General features: G+C 40.4%; 1 pseudogene and 1 gene segment (V, D, J or C); one reads left to right on the forward strand and one right to left on the reverse strand.

Annotated features, from left to right (window-relative positions):
• Window positions 1–2,690: 2,690 nt before the first annotated feature.
• On the forward strand, window positions 2,691–20,043 carry LOC120528806 (annotated as a pseudogene).
• Window positions 20,044–20,064: 21 nt separating this feature from the next.
• LOC120528807 lies at window positions 20,065–20,715 on the reverse strand. The segment is given in 2 exon segments: window positions 20,065–20,375; window positions 20,640–20,715. Coding segments are annotated over 2 exon segments (360 nt in total).
• Window positions 20,716–21,477: the final 762 nt, after the last annotated feature.

The following is a 21,477-nucleotide window of genomic DNA, read 5'->3' on the forward strand; positions in this document are numbered from 1 at the left end:
ACCTTACCCAGCTGGAATGCCTTCAGTGTGGAAGGACAAGGAGAAACAGCATGCACAGCTCATTGTCTCTTCCTGAACACTAGATGGCAGCACCCCAATCCCACACAGGGAATCATAGGAATTGGAGCTCTTGGGCTCAGACCTTTTGGGATCGGTGAGTGCTGCCAAGGGGTGCTGTGAGGTCTAGCTAGCCCTACTTTGTGAAGTGGTGAGCACCCAAACTGTTTCCTCTGGAGAAGGTAAGGAATCATGAAAGGTCTATGGTATTAAGTTGAGGAAGTCTGGGGCCATTTAGGAAACAGCCAGTCCCCAGAACTCCAAATACCATGAGCCTCTAAGACACCTGACTGAGCATGCTCAGAACAGGCCCATGCCACCAGACTCTTGGCCAGCACATGGGAATGATCAAGACCCAAGACCATTGCTAGCCAAAATGACTAACTATGGTTCAGACGTATTGGAGCTGGAAAGGATGCTCCAACCCATATATCATTTTTACAAGTGATCGAGCTGATGAAGAAGTTGATAATGAGAACAGAGACGATGGCCTGAGAACCACTGGAAATGGTGGAAAACTACATAAGGAGGCTTGGCATAGGACTCTCCACCTGATTAGATTAGGCAGTTCCATCGGTACCGTAGAAGAAAGAATGATGCAGTGTGAAAAGGGAACAAATAACCTCAATCCAAGCAATGCAGAAGGGGCGTGATCACTGATCTCCCAGTGGTAAGGCCTCCCATCAAGAATGACCCAAGGGAGAAGCTTATGATGGAGGAGAAACGCCAAGAGCTGGACAAGATGGATCGTCTTGTTGCCCTCTTCCAGTGTCGCGGGTGGCTGAATCAAGCTCAGCTGAGTGTGGGGGGAGGCAGAAATTCCTGTCTTGCTTTCAGTCCAATAGCGGGGGTGACAGTGTTATTGGTGTTGTCAGCCAGAACAAGGCTGGAGACACTGCCAGTATACAAGAGAAAGATACCATAAGGTGAGGTTGGTGCAGTGTTTCTCCGTTACCCTGTTGTTTATATGTTTCAGGACAGAGCCATGGACTGGCTGAAGCTGACAACCTTCCTTGAAGAAAGACAGCACTCGTGGGATGGACTGCCATCTCCTGCAATTACCCTGTAAGGGATGGCTGGGATGCCTCAATGTGGAAGGACAGAGATAGACAACATGCACAGAGCATTGTCTCACCCAGGAAACATTTCACACAAATAATATCCTCTTATTTATTAAGACTTGAGTCCAGAGCCTGTTTGTGTTGGGTGTTTGGGGAGCAGGAGTGCCCCCTGGTGGCCACAACTTACAGGGGTTATTGTCTATCCCCACAGTACTGGAGACAAGGATTGGACCAGCCATGAAAAGAATACCTTCATGCCACAAACAAATACAGAGACAATTTAGAGATGTTAATTTATTGAACCTGCACATCTTTGGGTTGTGGGATTAAAACTACAGAAAAAGCTACATACAGTACCAGTGAGAAGGCTGACATTGAATTAAGTTTTCCAGAACTGGTTAATAACGGGTTGCTTCCTGGTTATAAGCCCCTCAACCCAAGTCATTTTATATAATAAGCAAAAATGATTACTTAACACTATGAAAGTAGGCTAATTTCACTTCTGCAAAAGCAAGAATGGCCATAAGACTTGGAAGAGCATTAAGGGGAATACACATCATAATTTGAACTGAAAACACTGAACCTTCTTTGCTTTGCTTATTAACTTCCATATTTTTAACAGTCAAGTTGTTATATTAATAGCAGTGCTGCATGTCTTAGATAGACTGAAATCTAAGTAATCAATGTAGATCTTGGCATTAACATTTGCAACGTACCATGAAATCCATGTCTTTTTTGTTATACCATTTGGTGTGGGACTCCATTGTATTCCATCATCCTGTGGACTGGAGAAGATCAGTAAAATGATAAAAGTTTTGACATTTGCAAGTAGACTATAAGTACAAAGCAGATGGACTGCTATAGCTGGCTGACTTATACTGACATACTGACTTATGTATTCAAAGATTAAACTAGATGTGTGATTATTGATCCATGAGTCCCACTAATGGAAAAGTAAAACTTGGCTTGGATAATTAACATGCAGATGAATTTTTGCTTATGTACTGTATCAAAGTTGTCTGACAAAAATGTTTAGAGATACTGATAATATAAAGCGAGTAAGTCATCCCATCCTACATTTTTCATTGTTGTTAACACCAGGCATTTTGCACATATTCAATGGTGACCTTGTTTTCTGAATCTTTCTCAGAAAATATGCCTAGCATATGAAGCTTTGTGAAGCCAACATGACAGCATAGAGATGTAGTAGCCATGTTGGATGTTGATGTGTATTGTAAGAGTACTCCACTGCTTACTTTATGGCACTGCCCAATCTGTTTTAAGCAATCACAAAAAATTTACAGTCAATATACAGTAAATACATATATGATGGCACTACCTGATCAGTACCCCAGCCTGATTTTGAGTTTAAAAAAAATTGAGGAATACAAAGCTGACAATAAAGAGAATGTTATGGAAATATAATGTTCTGTATAGATTCACAGTAGATTATATCCTCACCTACTGCATTAACCATGTTATGTTCCTCACAATGTAGTACAGATAGGGTAGTAACATGGACTGCCCCCTGATTCCTCACATCACGTATCCTGTCAGAGTTAGTTAGTCATGATGATATTTATTGCCAATCCCATTGGTGTTACAAAATGATTGCTAGGGGATAAGCGCAGTGGTCATCTTGAGTGTTCATCAGAGGAAGTGAAGTGCTTCCTCCAGGACACATTGAGCGATCCTAGGAGGGATCAAATCTCAATGCCAAAAAAGCTCTCATCAACCCTGCCCTCCCAATTACAGCATTCAAGCTGGGTGAGCCAAGTCTGAAGAAGGTTGAGGAAGTCATCAAGGAAGCCCGATCAGCTTCCATTCCAGGCGCGAGCAGTGTACCGTACCTTGTCTATAAGCACTCCACTGCGCTTTGCCAGCACCTATGGAAGAACTTGAAGGTGATTTGGCGAAGAGGGAAAGTCACTGACCAGTGGAGGCATGCTGAGGGAGTTTGGGTCCCTAAAGAGGTGAATTCCAGGAACATCGACCAGTTCCAAATGATCTCCCTGCTGAGTGTAGAAGAAAAGGTGTTTTTCAGCATCATATACAAAAGACTGACAGTTCCTCCTCAAGAATAACTAAATTGACACCTCTGTCCAGAAGGGTTGGATTCCTGGAGTCCCTGGCTGCCTGGAGCACACTGGTGTGGTATCTCAGCTGATCAGAGAGGCTCATGAGAACAGAGGCGACCTTGCTGTGTTGTGGTTGGACCTGGCCAATGCTTATGGGCCTATCCCACACAAGCTGGTTGAGCTCGCACTACATCGCCACCATGTTCCCAGGAAAATCAAGGATCTGATCCTGGATTACTATAACAATATCAGGATAAGGGTCACTTCTGGGTCAGAAATAGCAGACTGGCATTAGCTTGGCAAGGGAATAATAACAGGGTGCACCATCTCCATTATTCTTTTTGCCCTTGCCATGAATATGGTGGTCAAAGCAGCCGAAGCAGAATGCAGAGGGCCCCTGACTAAGTCCGGTGTACGACAGCCCCCGATAAGAGCCTATATGGATGATCTAACCATCACAACAACATCGGTCCCAGGGAGCAGGTGGATCCTACAAGGACTTGAGAGACTCATCACATGGGTAAGGATGAGTTTTAAGCCTTCCAAGTCAAGGTCCATGGTACTAAAGAAGGAGAAGGTACCGATTTGCTATCGCGGGAACAGTCATCCCATCCATCACAGAGCAGCCAGTCAAGAGTTTGGGGAAAGTCTTTGACTCAAGTCTGGAAGACACAACTGCTATTCAGAAAGGAGCTTGGGACATGACAAGGTTGATAGGTCTGGCCTGCCTGGTAGGTTTAAAGCCTGGATCTATCAGCACTCAATCCTGCCCCGGGTCCTATGGTCTCTGCTGGTATATGCAGGCCCGTTTTCAACAGTTGAGTCCCTTGAAAAGAAGATTAGCAGCTTTCTTCGGAGGTGGCTGGGACTCCCACGCAGCCTCACCAGTGCAGCACTGAATGGATCAAGGAACATCCTACGGCTACCATTTAGCGGCCTCATGGAATAATTCATGGTAGCACGTACCAGATAAGCCATACAGTACAGGGACTCCAAGGATAGTTAGGTGTCAGCAGCTGGCATTGAGGTGAGGACAGGCAGGAAATGGAGGGCAGAGAAGGCTGTGGAGGTGGCAGAGTCACGCCTGAGACAGAAGGCTGTGGTGGGCACGGTGGCAACAGGTAGAGCAGGTCTGGGCTACTTCCCAAAGACCCAGGTCGGCAAGGCCCAAAGCAAGGAGAGAATCCATCTACTCCAGTAAGAGGTCCGAGCAGGGGTGGAGGAAGAGAGAGTGAGCAGGGCAGTAGGACTCCGGCAACAGGGTGCGTGGACAAGGTGGGAGAGTACTCTCCAGCGAAAGGTCACCTAGTTGGAAATAATCCTGCAGGGAGATTTCTTTTGTGTCCGGTTCCTGGTGCAGGCGGTCCACAATGCCCTGCCAAGCCCAGCAAACCTCCACGTCTGGGGAAAAGAGTGAGACACCATCCTTCCCACTTTGTTCAGGAAGAGGCTGTCTAGAACATCAACTCAGCAGCTGCCCTAAGGCACTGGCAGACGGCTGCTACCGGTGGCGCCATGACAAGGTGCTCAAGGCAGTTGCTGAAACCTTGGCTGCAGCCATCAAGAAAAGCAAACCCCCTGCACGGCCCAAAGAAGGCAGTTACTTTCGTTAAAGCGGGAGAGCAATCCCAGGCAAAGGCAGTAATAACAGGCCTCTTCCACACAGCCTCTGACTGGCAGCTGCAGGCTGACTTGGGAAACCAGCTAAAGTTCCCGCTGCAAATTGTAATAACAACACTCCAGCCAGACATCATTACTTTAGAGGCCTGAAAACAGCTGATATGCTGGAACTGACTGAGCCCTGGGAAGAGCGTTTTAAGGAAGCTACTGAGAGAAAATGCGCCAAGTACCAGAAACCGGTGGAGGAGTGCAGGGACAGAGGCTGGAGGGTACTTTATGAGCCCATAGAAACTGGCTGCAGAGGATTTGCAGGGCGCTCACTTTGCAAAGTCCTCACATGGTTGGGCATAACAGGAGCGGCCAAGAAGAGGGCCATTAAATCCGCGAGTGAAGCCGCAGAGAAAGCCTCAAGGTGGCTTTGGATGAAGAGGGCTGATCCGTGGATCGCTACTGGGATAAAAGCTGGGGATTGATCAACCCCGGCTGGGTCGCCTGAGTGAGGGTGTATGATGTTGTGAGACCTGAAACACCCGATGACCTCAGGATACATCACTGATGATGTGTCCTAGTGCATCCAGGTGATGTTTCTTATATAGATAGGAGCTCGGGAGACACAGAGAGAGATAAAGAACTCGAAGTATTGTGGACTTGCAGTATAATTGTACCTCACAAAGGCACAGTAGTGTGGTGGTTAGCATTACCTTCTTACAGCTCAGGTCACATTTTTGGCCACAATAATCAGTTCACCATAGTTGGCTTCCTCATTCCTCAGGGACACTTAAAAGACCATTGCTCCATTATAATTTCTTCAAAACCAATTCAGTTTCTCCTTCCCATTTGAAGTTTGTAAAAATTCCTGAAAATTTAAGTGTTTTTCACCAAACCCAAGTTAAAGCAAATTCAATAGAGATCTTTATTTTGACAACATCTTTGCATCCTATGAACAATTACATTCCAAATTTAACTTTTCAGATACACATTTCTTTCACTATCTTCAAATTATGAACTTTGTTAAACAAAACCTCATCTCCCACCTTCCTCTATCCTGGAAAAAACATTGCTCAGTTTCGAGGACTCAGATAGCATTTCTGCAATATATAAAACTATTATACAGTCCCTCTCTTTCAAAGATCCAAGAGGACAATGGGAAAAAGATCTCTTAATCAATATATCAGAAAAGGAGTGGAAAGTAGCAATGCAGAGACTTCACTCGAGCTCCATATGCGCAAAGCATACAATTATACAACTCAAAATTATATATCAAGCACATCTGTCTCGCTTAAAACTGACCAAAATGTTTCCAGGGCAAGATCCAACCTGCGAATGCTGCAATCAAGCTCCAGCCTCACTGGGTCACATGTTTTAGGCCTACACCAAATTAACATCGTTTTGGACCAACATTTTTAAGTGTCTTTCAGGCAGCCTCGGTGTCACAATCCCTCATAACCCATTAATAGCTGTGTTTGGTGTTCTTCCAGATGGGTTTAAAGTGGAGAAGGACAAACTGTGATTGCATTCAGTACACTTTTGTCACGCAGACTTATTTTGCTAAACTGGAAGAATCCTAACTCTCCTCTTTTAAGTCAGTGGGAAACCAATGATTTATACTATTTGAAAATGGAAAAAATCAAATATTCAGTTAGAGCAGGGGTGCCCAATGCGTTGATCGCGATCGACCAGTAAATTGCAAAGATAGTGCAGGTAGATTGCGTTGCATTCCAAAAAAATTTTTTTAAATGTTAGTCTATAAATCCTCCCTATGGCATTTGCCACTTGATTGATATACAGGGTGGCCAGTCTGAAATCTCATTTCTTCTAAGACACTGGTCATCCCGCATACACGATCAAACTCGCAAGCTACTGCAAATCTCCAGCTGTGATCTAGTTAGCCTTCCAATTTATATCGACTAAAGAAGGGATTTAAAAAAAAAATTGTTTGGCGAGAGTATGGGCTGGATGTGGAATTGGAAGAGGGTTTTTTTTCTCACGTCACAATCGAAGTGCGTTTGTCTGATCTGTCAATCTATCATTGCTATTCCTAAGAAGGAAAATGTGGAAAGGCACTTTCGAACTCTTCATAAAAACTACGAAACTAATTTCCTTCCGAAAAGCATTCTGAGAAAGAGAAAGGAGAGGGAACTAAAATCACAGTTATTTGGACAGCCGTCATTTTTCACTCGGCTGAATTCAAAAACTCCTTGACTGCATTATTCGGCTCTACTTATTTATGCGAGTCAGCCTTTTCCCACATGAAGATTATTAAATCCAAATACTGTACTGACCATAAATGTATTGAATTATTATTGTGCCATAATGGTTATTTAGTTATGCAAAGTACGACAACATATATTTCATGTATAAAGCATTCTCAGTATATATATATATATATATATATATATATATATATATATATACCGTAGATCCCGTTATATAAGCCGAGAATTTCATCCTAGATTTTTGGCTTGGAGTTTGGGGTTCGGTTTATACGGGTATCGTTTAAGATTCAAGATTTCCAGCGCAATGCCGGTTTTGCCGATGAATATGGAAGTAAATAATGACTAAACCACAGAGCCATCTTTCAGATGAAGAAGTAACTTTGCATGCCGGTACTTTAAATTAAATAAAGAATTTATTCAAAAAAGTGTTTTAGTTGTTGATTTTATTAATAAAATTTATAATAAATTATCGGGAAGTTTTAAAATGAAATTTTTTGTTTTGATTTACGATCAACATCTTGCGTTACGAAACGGATGCGGTCACGTGTATCCACTTGCGCGATTGTAAACAAACAACCGAGGGTGTTAGTAGTGTCAGTCGGAGCCCGGATACATGTGTTTGTGGATGTAATTTCCGTCATTGCAGTGATTTACCTATATATATAATTCATTAAGACCATGCAAGCAAGACACATAATTGCTAAGGAAGGAAGAGAAGGTAAAAGTAAGTGATCGCAATCAAAATGAAGATGGACATTGTGTGGAAATATCTCCTCCCTTACTGCAGCCCAAAGATGTCAAATTAAATGGTGAGTACAGTATGAAATTGTTTCTAGAATAGAATAGAATGCCTTTTATTGTCACTATACACATCTACAATGAGATTAAAAGCAGCTCCTTCAGTGCAGAAAAAAGTTCTGTATAGGGCTTGTATGGTTGTTTTTTAGCTTTAGCATAACGCTGGATCTGCGGCCCCGCTTCTGCTTTCTTTCCCTCCTCCGTCTGTGTAGTCTCCTAGACCCGACAACAATCCACGGAGAGCCCGCTGGTCTCGCTATGTTGTCTGGGATGTTGTGCGTGTGATGAAAAACACTCGAAACAGATGTCTGGCTCTGGACACCGATGTCTATAAGGTTCTGAATGGTGTAGCGGATGTTCACCGAACCGATCGTGCACAAACAAGGACAAAAAAAAAAGTGCACTGAGCAGGAGAGCCCTGAGCTCCTGCGACCATGCGCGCCGCCATGCTCCTAGCTTAATCGAAGTAGGCTAGGCACTTTTTGGTTAGTACATTAGAAAAATGATTAGGGTTTTGGTAAATTATGCACATTATATTATATATCAAAAATGCCGGCAGTCTCAAATTCTCGCCGATAAACATAAATATACCCGAAGAGACACTTTTAAGGAAATTTAGAAAATTTTGCTTGGAGAAGGGGGTCGGCTTAAATACCGGTCATCGGCAAATACATGTAATTTAATAGGTAGTGAAGGGGTTCGGCTAATATATCGGGTTGGCCTGTATTCTGGGATCTACGGTAGATATAATTTTTAATGTAGTTAGATCATTTCGACCTGGTCATTTTAAAAGTAGCTCACAAGTCGACAAAGTGTGGGAACCCCTGATTTAGAGGATTTATACAGAATATTTTTAAAACCTGGCAGGATATAATCAATAAAATTTTAGAATAAGCTCTTAAAGCACCAAGGAACCAATTACCTCCACATTTCTTTTTCTTCTCCATTCATCTCTACTGGCCTATTAAACTCATCAACTGAGGTATGTTTACAAGCATTAAGTTTTACCCCGTTGGCCATGCTCTCTCTCAGGGGTGGGGGTCGACTTGTTTTTCAATCCTATTTTTTGTAAAAATGGATCGATTTGTATGAATGATTACAATAAAATGTAAAAAGTTTTTATAAAAACTTTATTAAGTAAAATTTTATTTAAAAACTTAAACAGTAAAGAAAAAGCAAATTCAATGGGGTTTGCTTATCATTAGACCTCAAATGTGGTGACATCTGCAAACTGGACTATTAATGCCTCTGCAAGTAAACTGCAATTAGTGATGTGCTGAAAATGACATTGAGACGGGCTCAGCCATGTTTATTCTTCAAACTCAAACTCAAAATCCAATAGCCAGTTAAAGAAGCGCTGACTGATAGCCATGTCTATCAATTTGTCAAAAAGCATTTGTGAAGGATTTTCAGATCATCTCTAACAGAGTTTAGCTAATTGCAAAGTAAAAAAAGACAAGTAAAATATGTTTTGAAAGAGTACCAGAGCCCAAGGGAGGATATTGCTTTGCATAGATGCCTCCCTGTCTGTCACCATTTCTCATTTCAGAGCTCTGCCAGGGTTTATAACTTCATCACTGAGGCACACTAGCAGGATCCAAGGCAGCAATGACTTCTCCACTGCTCCCCATCTTTCTCTTTCTCACATTATACAAACAAGGTAAGAAGGTGTTTAATAATTGATGTTGTAAAACAAATGCAAACATTTTTTATGAATTAGATTGTTTTGCTATTTTTTAACCTAATTAAAATGTGATAAATACTACACAACTGTGGCTTTTTCATTTGCAGACTCCAGTTGTGAGACTACGGTAATTCAGACTCCAACATCCAAATCAGCCTCTGTAGGAGACAACGTTGCCTTTAAATGTACAACCAACACTGAAGCGGGTAGCAATGTAGCCTGGTACCACCAGAGACCTGGAGAAGCTCCTAAGCTCCTGCTCTATGCAGCAGATGAACTTGCAGATGACATTCCAGGTCGCTTCAGTGGCAGAAAATCAGGTACTCAATACACACTGACTATCACTGGAGTCCAGGCTGAGGATGGAGGACATTATTACTGTTTACAGTATGCTAAAGTTTCTTTCTCACCTTCACAAAGAGCCATAAAACTTCTCTTTCTCTGCACAGCCTGCAGATGCTTTACAAAAACACCAGAGCGAGACTCCATTAATACTTTGCTTCTATCCAATGTTACTGATATCCATAAGGTATTTATTCAACTGGTACACTTCAACTTTGCATTTCTATGGTGGGATTGTGCTTTTATAAACCTGATACCTAAAGCTTCATTTTAAAGTGTTAAATAGTTTGAACTAAATCACTTTGATAATTACATATGGGGTGGCATGGTGTTTAATGCTAATACCCTACTGCTTATGCACCTTGATTTCATACCACCTTTCCCTGAGAACATGTAACATTTTGTCCTAATACTCTGCCTTTTCTCCAGCATCCCACCGATATGTCAGGTAAGTTATTGAGATCTCCAGACTGGGCCTGTGTGGGTAGGTGCACAAATGTCCCCTGCTGCAGACTGGTGCCCTGTCCAGTGCTGGCTCCTGCCTTCAGAGCTGGAAAATGATAATGTGTAAATTATAACAATAAATACAATTATAATTTAATTTCATTAAAAGAATCTTAATTATTATAAGTAAATAGTAAGACTAAGATGTTTAAATAAAGTTCTGTACAATTATTAAAATAAAAAATCACTGAAATTATTTTTATTTTTTTTTTACTTTGGAATGTAAATCCATTAAAATCTATTGTTTGGGCTAGATAACTCTCTACTGATGTTTGCCAAGAATTATGTGAATCATAACAACATGGATTATTTATATAGATAGATGGATAGTGTTGGGCACATTAGCATGGGGTGCATTTTATGAGATTTGGTTGGAAATAAAATATGGCGAAGGACAGGAGTGTGACACCATCACTAGCTACTGTTCCATGTGGCACCGTGTGAACGAAGAGAAGGATTCTTCAGAAGACCACTCCCTTGGTTCACAAGCTCCCCCTCTTCCAGTGCATGGACAATATAAACATATCTAAGCTGGAAGTTGCCTTTTATTTAAGGTGAATGGAGCGCCACACCTTCTAGTGTAGTGTAGTGAGTAGTGTAGTGTAGTGAGTGTTCTCCCTGTGTGTGAGTGAGGTTTTCAAACAGGTACTTGACTTTTCCATTCACGTCCCAAAGGTGTATGTGTTAGTTAGACTGACAACTCAAAACTTATTCTCATATGATGCGTATTTGTGTATCCGTGCCCTTCATGATGGACTGCTCCTCTGTCTAGTGTTTCTTCTTGCTTTGCACTAGGCATTCATGGAACAGGCATTAACAACTGACACACTGAAGTGGACAATGGATTGATCGTTTCTGTTAATACATATCCTTGCAAGCTGGAGTTGTATTTCATGATTTCCAAACCCATACTGTGGTTTGGTTTGTGGTTTTGTTTTTGTTTTCAATGTAGCAGTCAATGAGGCATAAACATTTTTTTTTCATTTTCTAACCCACAGATTCCTGAACAGGGTTTCTGGAGCCTATTTCAGTTAGCGTAGAGTTCAAGGCAGGAATAAACCCTGGACAGGGATCCAGTACATCACAGGGAAAACACACACTCCCAACAGCACACTAGGGCCAGTTTAGTGTCACCAATCCAACCTAACCTGCATGTCTTTGAACTGAGGGAAGAAAACAGAGCACCAGGAGGAAACCCACACAGACATGGGGAGAACATGCAAACTCCATGCACAGAGGACCCAGGATGCAAACCCTGGTCACTTTACTGCAAGGCTGCAGCACTACCACTGTGCCACCTTTTTGTTATTGTTCATTCCTGAAATGTTTAGTTTGGAAGACAGTGTCTAGATTTTTTTTTTGATATTTTATATACAACATTAAGCCCAAGGATATTGATAGTAGCTTTGATCAGAAAACACTTGTGCTTCATGTATTGGTTTTCATTTTATAAATAGCAAAATAGATTTCAACTGCTTCAGTCTTTCATTTTACCTTAAATAAATGTAGAGCTCCTAATGCATTTCATAAAGCAAGTTTAAGAGAAAGAGTGCATCATATAATAATAATAATAATAATAATAATAATAATAATAATAATAATAATAATAATAATAATAATTGTTATTTTTACTTATATAGAACTTTTTTATGCTTAAAATGTTTATATACACTGCGGTGGGTTGGCACCCTGCCCAGGATTGGTTCCTGCCTTGTGCCCTGTGTTGGCTGGGATTGGCTCCAGCAGACCCCCGTGACCCTGTATTCGGATTCAGCGGGTTAGGAAATGGATGGATGGATGGATGTTTATATACAGCACATCTTACTTCAAGAGTGGTACAGAAGCATTCACACCTAGACATTTCTGTGTTTCTTCAAAAGGTTAATGTGCAACAATTACAATGTTATTCAAAAAAGTGCAACATTTAATGCTCTGTCCATACTCTGCCCAGTGTTAAATCAGCTTAAATCAGGATTTTACATTACTCTGTTAATACAAAGTATACCTTATACTCTGATGACAGATTAGGTTATGATGTGTTCAGTTTAGTTTGTTCTGAATTTTGTGTCAATTAAATGTTTTACTAGTTAACTGCAGAATGTCATCCTTTGCTGCTGCCGTACTTTGGCTCTTACTGTCATTTTTGTTCTTTTTTTCCCAATGTTGTGTCTAAGCACCTGGGACCTCATGCATAAAGCCGTGTGTAGAATTCACACTAAAACATGGCGTACGGACAAAAGTAGAAATGTGCTCACACTTTCACGTTCTTTTGCTCCATAAATCACACTCAGAGTGAAAAGTAACGCTCGTGCATGAGCCTTGCCATCTCACCCCGTCTCCTCCCAGAATTACTCCTCTTTGACTATGCAAATCAATATAAATAGCCCTTAAGTTCATCGTTCTGTGAAAAGACAATGGCAATATCACAGGGGAAAATAGAAGAATTTCAATGAATAATAAGTGGAGGCAAGGAAAAATGTACTATTTGTTGGTTTAAACAGTGGTATAAACAACAAAAGGAAGTTGATCGAGTGACATAGTGTTGGAGAAAGTCGAAAGCTCAAGTTCACAAAGTCACACAGTGCCTGAAATAAAAAAGAAGTTGTCAGATATCAAAGTCACCATGAAAAGGCGAGTCGTAGCCCACCGTCTGAATGTCACATGAAAGCTTATTAGGGTACAGAGAAAAGAAAAAAAAGGGGGAAAAAAGCACGAAATGTCAACCTTAATCTTGAAATTTACTCTTTAATCACAAAGTTTATTTTGTCATTAAAGTAGAACGTCATAAACTTTATCTTAAAATCGTTTAATTTACTAGCTTCTCAAATACCATCATACCTAAAGTAGCACAGTAAATGCTTTGTTTTGTATGTGTTCTTCTATGTGCTCTATGTGTGTGAATCACTACATGCTTCTTAAACGAACTTTCTCTCTCTTCGAAAGGAACAGAGAATACATTACATTCATGATATCACAGCTCTCTGAACAATTTAAATACTAAGATGTATACTTGATATCATTTTCATGATGATAGGAAAAAAAGCATGTATTAAACATGGGGACATGGTGGCGCAGTAATAGTGACGAGCTGGCGCCCCATCCAGGGATTGTTCCTGCCTCATGCAAGATGCTTGCTGCGCTGTGCGTGACCTTTGATGAAATTATTTATTGCAGCAGTACTGTCTCTTTCAAATGTACTAATCCCCAATTCCTGTCCTTACTTTTCTTTTTCCAAGTAACTAATCGTCACACAATCAGCACCGTAATAGATGTATAGCCATCTGTAAGCTGAGAACGCCGATTCTTCAAAACTTTTTCAAGGAACATTGAAATATCTTCATAGTACATGTTTGATTATTCTATCCATCTGTCCATCCAAGGTCACACCAGTCCCAGCAAGCATACAGCACAAGGCAAGAACAATCCCTGAATGGGGAGCCAGCTGATTGCTACCGCTGTCCACCGTGTCCTCACATGTTTAATTATTAACAATTTTGATTATTTAAATGATGTTAAACTTTTATCTGTATAATGTAATAAACATACTTTGCTGCATTTCATCTTAAAAATGATATCAAGAGCTCCAATAAGATAGCACTTGGAAATCTAAATCGAATTAGAAGCCAGTTGTCATCATATGTAAATAAGCGCTCAGGTTGTGTAATATTATAACTGTATCGTAAGTTTACAGTGAGGTAATTGTACTTATAAGTACAAACATTTCTACCAGGAGCACTTGTTTGGTTGATTGAGTGTGTTTATAGTTGTTGGGATGAAGCTGTTTCTGAACCGTGGGGTCCTTCCAGGAAAGGCTCTGAAGAGTTTGCTGTATAAGGGCAAGTTCAAATAGACTGTTCGCATGGCTAAGGCAGAGTGTGCTTGATGCTGTATCCTGATAATTCTCTTTCCAATCAGCTGCTGTAAAGTTGTGATTCCACATTCACATACAGTAGGATAAATACTCCGAGTGGTGCATGGTATTTGGAATAATTTGGCCATTCCGTGGACCATTATATTGTTACAGGTTAATGACAATCAGATGCCTTAAACTAATAAACAATATGCAGTTAATTTCAGTGTATTTAATAAAGCCACGTCAGGGATGTGAATCTAAAAAATAAAGGGGAATCACACAGGAACAGTAGCACTGCTTTGATGCTGGGTGCTGCCAGTTTGCAAAACCGAGCGGAGAAATTAATTATGCCAGGGATTGAGCTGGCATGAAAATGTGCATGGCTTTAGACCAAGTTTAGTTTTTATACATTGCAATGTGAGTGTGGAAACGGGCGTACACAACATTTTTGTGCATACACACCGTTTATACATGAGGCCCCTAGCCAGGGAGCCCCTACAGGTTTTTGTTCGATTCTTTCTCATTGTGGGAGAGGGAACTCATAGTACTGCTGGCAGTAGTAATCATCCATGTCTTCAGACTGGACTCCTTTAATGGTCAGCGAGAACACAGCCCAGTTCTGCCATCAGTGAAATGGCTCTGTGTCCCAGACTCTCAGCTACCCACTGAAGAAAACAGGAGTTTGGGTTTTTCTCCAGGCCTCTGCAGGTACCAAGCCAGGCTGCTAGTTAAATCAGAGGAACTTACAAGCAGTCAAGAGTGACTTGATCACCAAGGAGAACAAATTTCACCAATGGCTTCTGAGTCAAAAAAATCTGCCCTTTGGTGTCTGGAAAATATATCAGGAAAAGGAGTACACAGAGTAAAGAAACAATGTCATGTACTTCACACTTTATAAAAAAATGTTTACTTCTGTTGTTCTTTTGGAAAAGTGGTTAAAGAAATTAAATAGATGAAATGTTAGTAGTAATAGTTAACTTTACATGCCTTCGGTTACAGTTTTAAATAATGGTGATAGCAATAATAATACATTAGTTTTAATATTTCTTAATAAAATAATTTAAAATTCTATGTTTTTTATATTTCTTACACTGAACAAACAGAGCTACAGTCCACAACAGAAGCATCACTATTTTGAAAGAATGAGCAGTGAATAATACGTTGATGAAACCGGTTGTGTGCTTACAACGCTTGACAGATGCCAAATGTCACTTCAACACAACAAGTCCTGCAAATACTAACGTAATTGAAACAAACCATGAAACTCAAACCAATTATGACACTAGCAATCCAAGCTGTGAGAAAACAGTAAAAAGGAGGCGTGTCAGATGTCGTGGTACATTTTCTGATGCAGCTAGATAGAAACAACTTTGTGACTTTTGCCGCCAAATACTCGCAGAAAAATCCACAAATTAGTAGACACGATATCGCTAAATACTCGCAGGCAAATCCACAAGTTAATAGAGACGCTGCCGCTAAATATTTGCACACAAATCCACAAGTTAATAAATCTTCTGTTTCTAGGTACGATCCCAATAATAAAACGTGGCTCATACGAAAACAACAGGTTTGGCTCAAAAAAGCTGATTGTGGATTTGCGTACAGCCACTGAAACTTTGTAACGGCACGAGACTTCAGGTCACGTGTCTGCAAAAGAACCTAATTGAGGTAACTATTTTTACTGGCAGTGGCTCAGGGGAGAGAGTTTTTATTCCTCGCATCCCTGTTATACCCTCTGATCTCCCATTTCAATTCAAATGACTCCAATTTCCAGTAAGGCTCTTCTTCGCAATGACAATTAATAAGTCTCAGTCTACAAAAGGTTGGCTTTGATTTGAGGTAAGATTGCTTTTCACATGGCCAACTTTACGTTGCATGCTCAAGAGTAAGCTCAGTGCACAGCTTGGTCATATTACAACCGGAGAACCGAACTGACAACGTGGTATACAAAGAGATCCTTAACAAATAATTATTTATATATTTTCCCTCAGTTTAAAAATGTTTACTTTTCTTCTTATTGACAATTTTAAGGCAGTATTTTGCCGCTGCGAAGTGCGGGTATTTTGCTAGTATATATATATATATATATATATATATATATATATATATATATATATATATATATATATATATATATATATATATATATATATATATATATATATATATACTGCTCAAAAGAATTAAAGGAACACTTTTAATCAGAGTATAGCATAAAGTCAATGAAACTTATGGGATATTAATCTGGTCAGTAAAGTAGCAGAGGGGATTGTGAATCAGTTTCAGCGGCTGTGGTGTTAATGAAATTAACAACAGATGCACTAGAGGGGCAACAATGAGATGACCCCCAAAACAGGAATGGTTTAACAGGTGGAGGCCACTGACATTTTTCCCCCCTCATCTTTTCTGTCTGTTTCTTCACTAGTTTTGCATTTGGCTACAGTCAGTGTCACTACTGGTAGCACGAGGTGATACCTGGACCCTACAGAGGTTGCACAGGTAGTCCAACTTCTCCAGGATGGCACATCAATACGTATCATTGCCAGAAGGTTTGCTGTGTCTCCCTGCACAGTCTCATGGGCATGGAGGAGATTCTAGGAGACAAGCAGTTACTCTAGGAGGGCTGGAGAGGGCCATAGAAGGTCCATAACCCATCAGCAGGACCAGTATCTGCTCCTTTGGGCAAGGAGGAACAGGATGAGCACTGCCAGAGCCCTACAAAATGACCTCCAGCAGGCCACTGGTGTGAATGTCTCTGACCAAACAATCAGAAACAGACTTCATGAGGATTGCCTGAGGGCCCAAATGTCTACTGTGCCCTGTGCTCACTGCACAGCACCGGGGAGCTCAATTGGCATTTGCCATAGAATACCAGAATTGGCAGGTCCACCACTGGCGTCCTGTGCTTTTCACAGATGAGAGCAGGTTCACCCTGAGTATATGTGAAAGACGTGAAAGGGTCAGGAGAAGCCGTGGAGAATATTATGCTGCCTGTAACATCGTTTAGCATGACTGGTTTGGTGGTGGGTCAGTGATGATCTTGGAGGCATATCCATGGAGCGACTCACAGACCTCTACAGGCTAGACAACGGCATCTTGACTGCCATTAGGTATCAGGATGAAATCCTTGGACCCATTGTCAGACCCTACGCTGGTGCAGTAGGTCCTGGTTTCCTCCTAATGCACGACAATGCCCGGCCTCATGTGACAAGAGTATGCAGGCAGTACCTGGAGGATGAAGGAATTGAAACAATTGAATGGCCTTCACGATCCCCTGACTTAAACCCAATAGAACATCTGTGGGACATTATGTTTCGGTCCATTAGGCGCCGCCAGGTTGCTCCTCAGACTGTACAACAGCTCAGGGATGCCCTCATACAGATCTGGGAGGAAATGCCACAAGACACCATCCGTCATCTCATTAGGAGCATGCCCGACGTTGTCAAGCATGCATACAAGCTCGTGGGGCCACACAAGATACTGAAAAGCATTTTGAGTAGCAGAAATTAAGTTTTTGAAAAATGGACTAGCCTCCCACATCTTCATTTCACTCTGATTTTAGGGTGTCTACACAATTGAGCCCTCTGTAGGCAGAAAACTTTTATTTCCATTAAAAGACTTGGCATCCTTTTGTACCTAAGACATTGCCCTGTCGTTATTTGTATAGATATCCAACTTCATATTGAGATCTGATGTATCTAATGTGTTTCTTTAAAGTGTTCCTTTAATTTTTGTGAGCAGTGTATATATATATATATATATATATATATATATATATATATATATATATATATATATATATATATATATATATATGATGTCAATACCTGACCTTGACTCCAGCTGTATTGCATCCCCATATGTTAAAAAAATGATAAAATAAGAAAAATGAAAGCTTGCAATGTTTTATTTTGAAGAGTACATCGCTTACTATAATGAGAATAATATGAAATAGATATATATTCATAATATAGATTCATTGTACATTGATCTTTGCTTTGTAGAGCAGATCAGGTAGTGACAGTGACTGCCAAAACCCCCGAGTTAATAATGCTGATCCCTCACATCACAGATCCTGTGGGTGTTTTTTAGTCACAGTGATAGGAGCACGGGAGACACAAAGAGAGCTAAAGGTCAGCATTGCCACCTTTCAACTTAGGTCACATTTTTTATCACAATATTCAGTGCAACATAATTGGCAAATGCTTCCTCATCGCTAAGGGACACTGAAAAGAACATTGCACCATAAAAATTCATTCCAAACTAGTTCAGGTTTCCTTTTGACTTCAATGCATTACACTGATTTTACCGAAATTCCTGAAAATTTCTGTGTTTTTCACCAAACTCAAGGAAAAGCAAATTCAGATGGGTTTGCTCATTACTTGACCACAAAAGTGGTGGCAGCAAAAAATGAACTATTAAAAACTCTGTATATAAAATGCAGTTGTCGATGTGCAACAAAGTGATGTTGAGATGGATCAGCCATGTTTGTTCGTCAAACCTCATCTCCTGCTCAGAATTAAAATCCAATAATCGATAGCAGATGCTCTGACTGATAGCCATGTCTATCAGTTTGTCAAAAGACATTATTGGAAAAATTTCCAGTTACTTTCTAGCAGGGTTTAGCTAATTGGAAAGTAGAAGAAGACATGTAAAATATGTTTTTAAAGTGAACTGGAGCCCTGGGGAGGAAGTTGCTTTGCATAGATGCCTCCTTGTCTGTCACCATTTCTCATTTCAGAGCTCTGCCAAGGTTTAAAACTTCATTACTTCGCCACTCCTCCCCATCTTTCCCTTTCTCACATTATACAGTCAAGGTAAGAAGGTATTTAATAATTGATGTTGTAAAACAAATGCAATCCTTGTTTGTGAATTAAATGGTTTTGTTGTTTTTAACACAATTAAAATGTGATAAATAATACACAACTGTGACTTTTTCATTTTCAGACTCCAGTTGTGAGGTTACGGTAATTCAGACTCCGACGTCCAAATCAGTGTGGGAGACAACGTGGCCTTTACATGTACAACTAGCACTGATGTGAGTAGTAATGTAGCCTGGTACCACCAGAGACCTGGAGAAGCTACTAAGCTCTTGATCTATGAAGCAGAATTCCTTGCAAATGACATCCCAAGTTGCTTCAGTGGCAGTGGATCAGATAATGAATACACACTGACTATCACTGGAGCCCATGCTGAGGATGCAGGACATTACTACTGTCTACAGTACAAAGAGTTTCCTCTGACACAGCAACAGAGAGCCGTACAAAAACCTCTCTTAACATTTGAATAGCCTGCAGGTGCTTTACAAAGGCACCAGAGTGACACTTGAAAAAAATTTATTTTAAATCTATTGTTTTGGCTAGTTCACTCTCCACTGACATGTTTTCTGAGAATTATATGAATCATATACGGTACTTTCATTTCTATAGATAGATGGATAGTGTGAGGTACAAGAGCGTGGGGAGCATTTTTATGGGAGTTGGTTAAAAAGTAAATATGTGGAAGGATAGGAGTGAGACACCATCACTAACCACTGTTCCATGTGCCACCTTTGTGATGGGGGAAGAGAACTCTGTGGAAGACCAACATCTTGTTTCACAAGCTCCCTGTCTTCTGGTTCCAGCACTATATATATGTAATAGACTAGATTAGGATGTGTTCAGTTTAGTTTGTCCTGAACTGAGATATTTCAGGCTTGGCACTGGATGTTTCAATTGAATGTTTTACTGTTTTAGTTCACAATGTCATCCTTTGCTGCTCTTCTGTTCCCATTGCTGCATCTAAACGCCTGGCCAGGGACCCCCTGCAGCTGCACTGCCAAAGCCTGTAAAGGTTTTTGTACGACTCTTTCTCATTGTGTGAGAGGGAACTCATAGTACTGCTGACAGTAATAATCACCCATGTCTTCAGGCTGGACACCTTTAATGGTCAGCGAGAACACAGTCCCAGATCTGCTGTCAGTGAAACGGCTCGGTGTCCCAGACACTCGGCTACCCACTTTAGAAAACAGGAGTTTGGGTTTTTCTCTAGGCCTCTGCAGGTACCAAGCCAGGCTGCTAGTAAAACTGGAGGAACTGGACACGCAGTCAAGTGTGACTTGATCTCCAAGGAGAACAGATTTCACCGATGGCTTCTGAGTCAAAACAATCTCCCCTTTGGTGTCTGGAAAATAAATCAGGAAAGAGAGCGCACTGAGTTAAGAAACAATGTCACGTACTTCACACATTAGGAAACAATTTTAGTTCTACTGTTTTATTGGAAAAGTGGTTAAAGAAATTAAATAGCTGGAATGTTAGTATTAATAATCAACATTCAATGCCCTCTGTTACAGTTCTGAATGATGGTAAAACAATAATAATAATAATACATTTGTTCTAATATTTCTTAACACAAATTATCAAGTCTATATTTTTTCATATTTCTTACACTGAGCAAACAGCATTGCAGTCCACAATAGAAGGATCACTGAGGCCATGTTCTCCAGAGGTGTTTAGTTCTGAAATATTTTCACACTTTTAAAAAAACAGCAGAGCACCCAAGCAAAATCAGTATGCAAATCACGTCAGGCATGTAAATCTGAACATCATAAATACGTGAGACTGGAAATAGGAGTGGTTGTTCACACATACCATCTTTAACTATAGGGAAGTGACCCTTCATATTACAACTTCCTCTTCTGAGATCTAAAGGCTCCTCTGACCTGTGTTGTAACTTATATTTATAGTATTTGCTGAGCTGTTACTCTTTTGGACAGCCAGGTGACCCCAATCAAGAAAATCGAGTATAAAGATGAAAAGGAGGATTGTATATTCACACATACAGGTTTTTGTTCTGAACATTTTATAAAATAAAATAAATGTTTTTCAAAAGTGATGTATTGTTTCGTTAAGTCCTTTTCTTCTTTCTTACTACAGAATAATAAATCAATGTTTTTATTTCTTCTTCTTTAGCTTACTGAAATTCTCTTAATTTAGGTGTGAGGCAGTCAACTCAGTCACTTCCACAGTTGGTTAAGAAAGCCATTCTATAGCTGCTGATGGGCACTAACTAGTATTTCTAATAGGATACTTAACTGTGTATAATTTACCCCTTTAAATCAACTCCATTTCTCATGTAAAACTTTATTCCAATTTTACTACTTAATTCTGCTTTCTTATGGCTCAAACCATAATGGGTTCAAATCTTGTGCTCAGTTTCTGTTTGTGTTGAACCTTTTGTTCTCCCCGTTTCTATATGTGTTATTTATTTACTACCCTGTTTTTCC

Source organism: Polypterus senegalus, chromosome 4 (genome assembly GCF_016835505.1).
Source record: "Polypterus senegalus isolate Bchr_013 chromosome 4, ASM1683550v1, whole genome shotgun sequence".
NCBI classification, from domain to species: Eukaryota; Metazoa; Chordata; class Cladistia; order Polypteriformes; family Polypteridae; genus Polypterus; species Polypterus senegalus.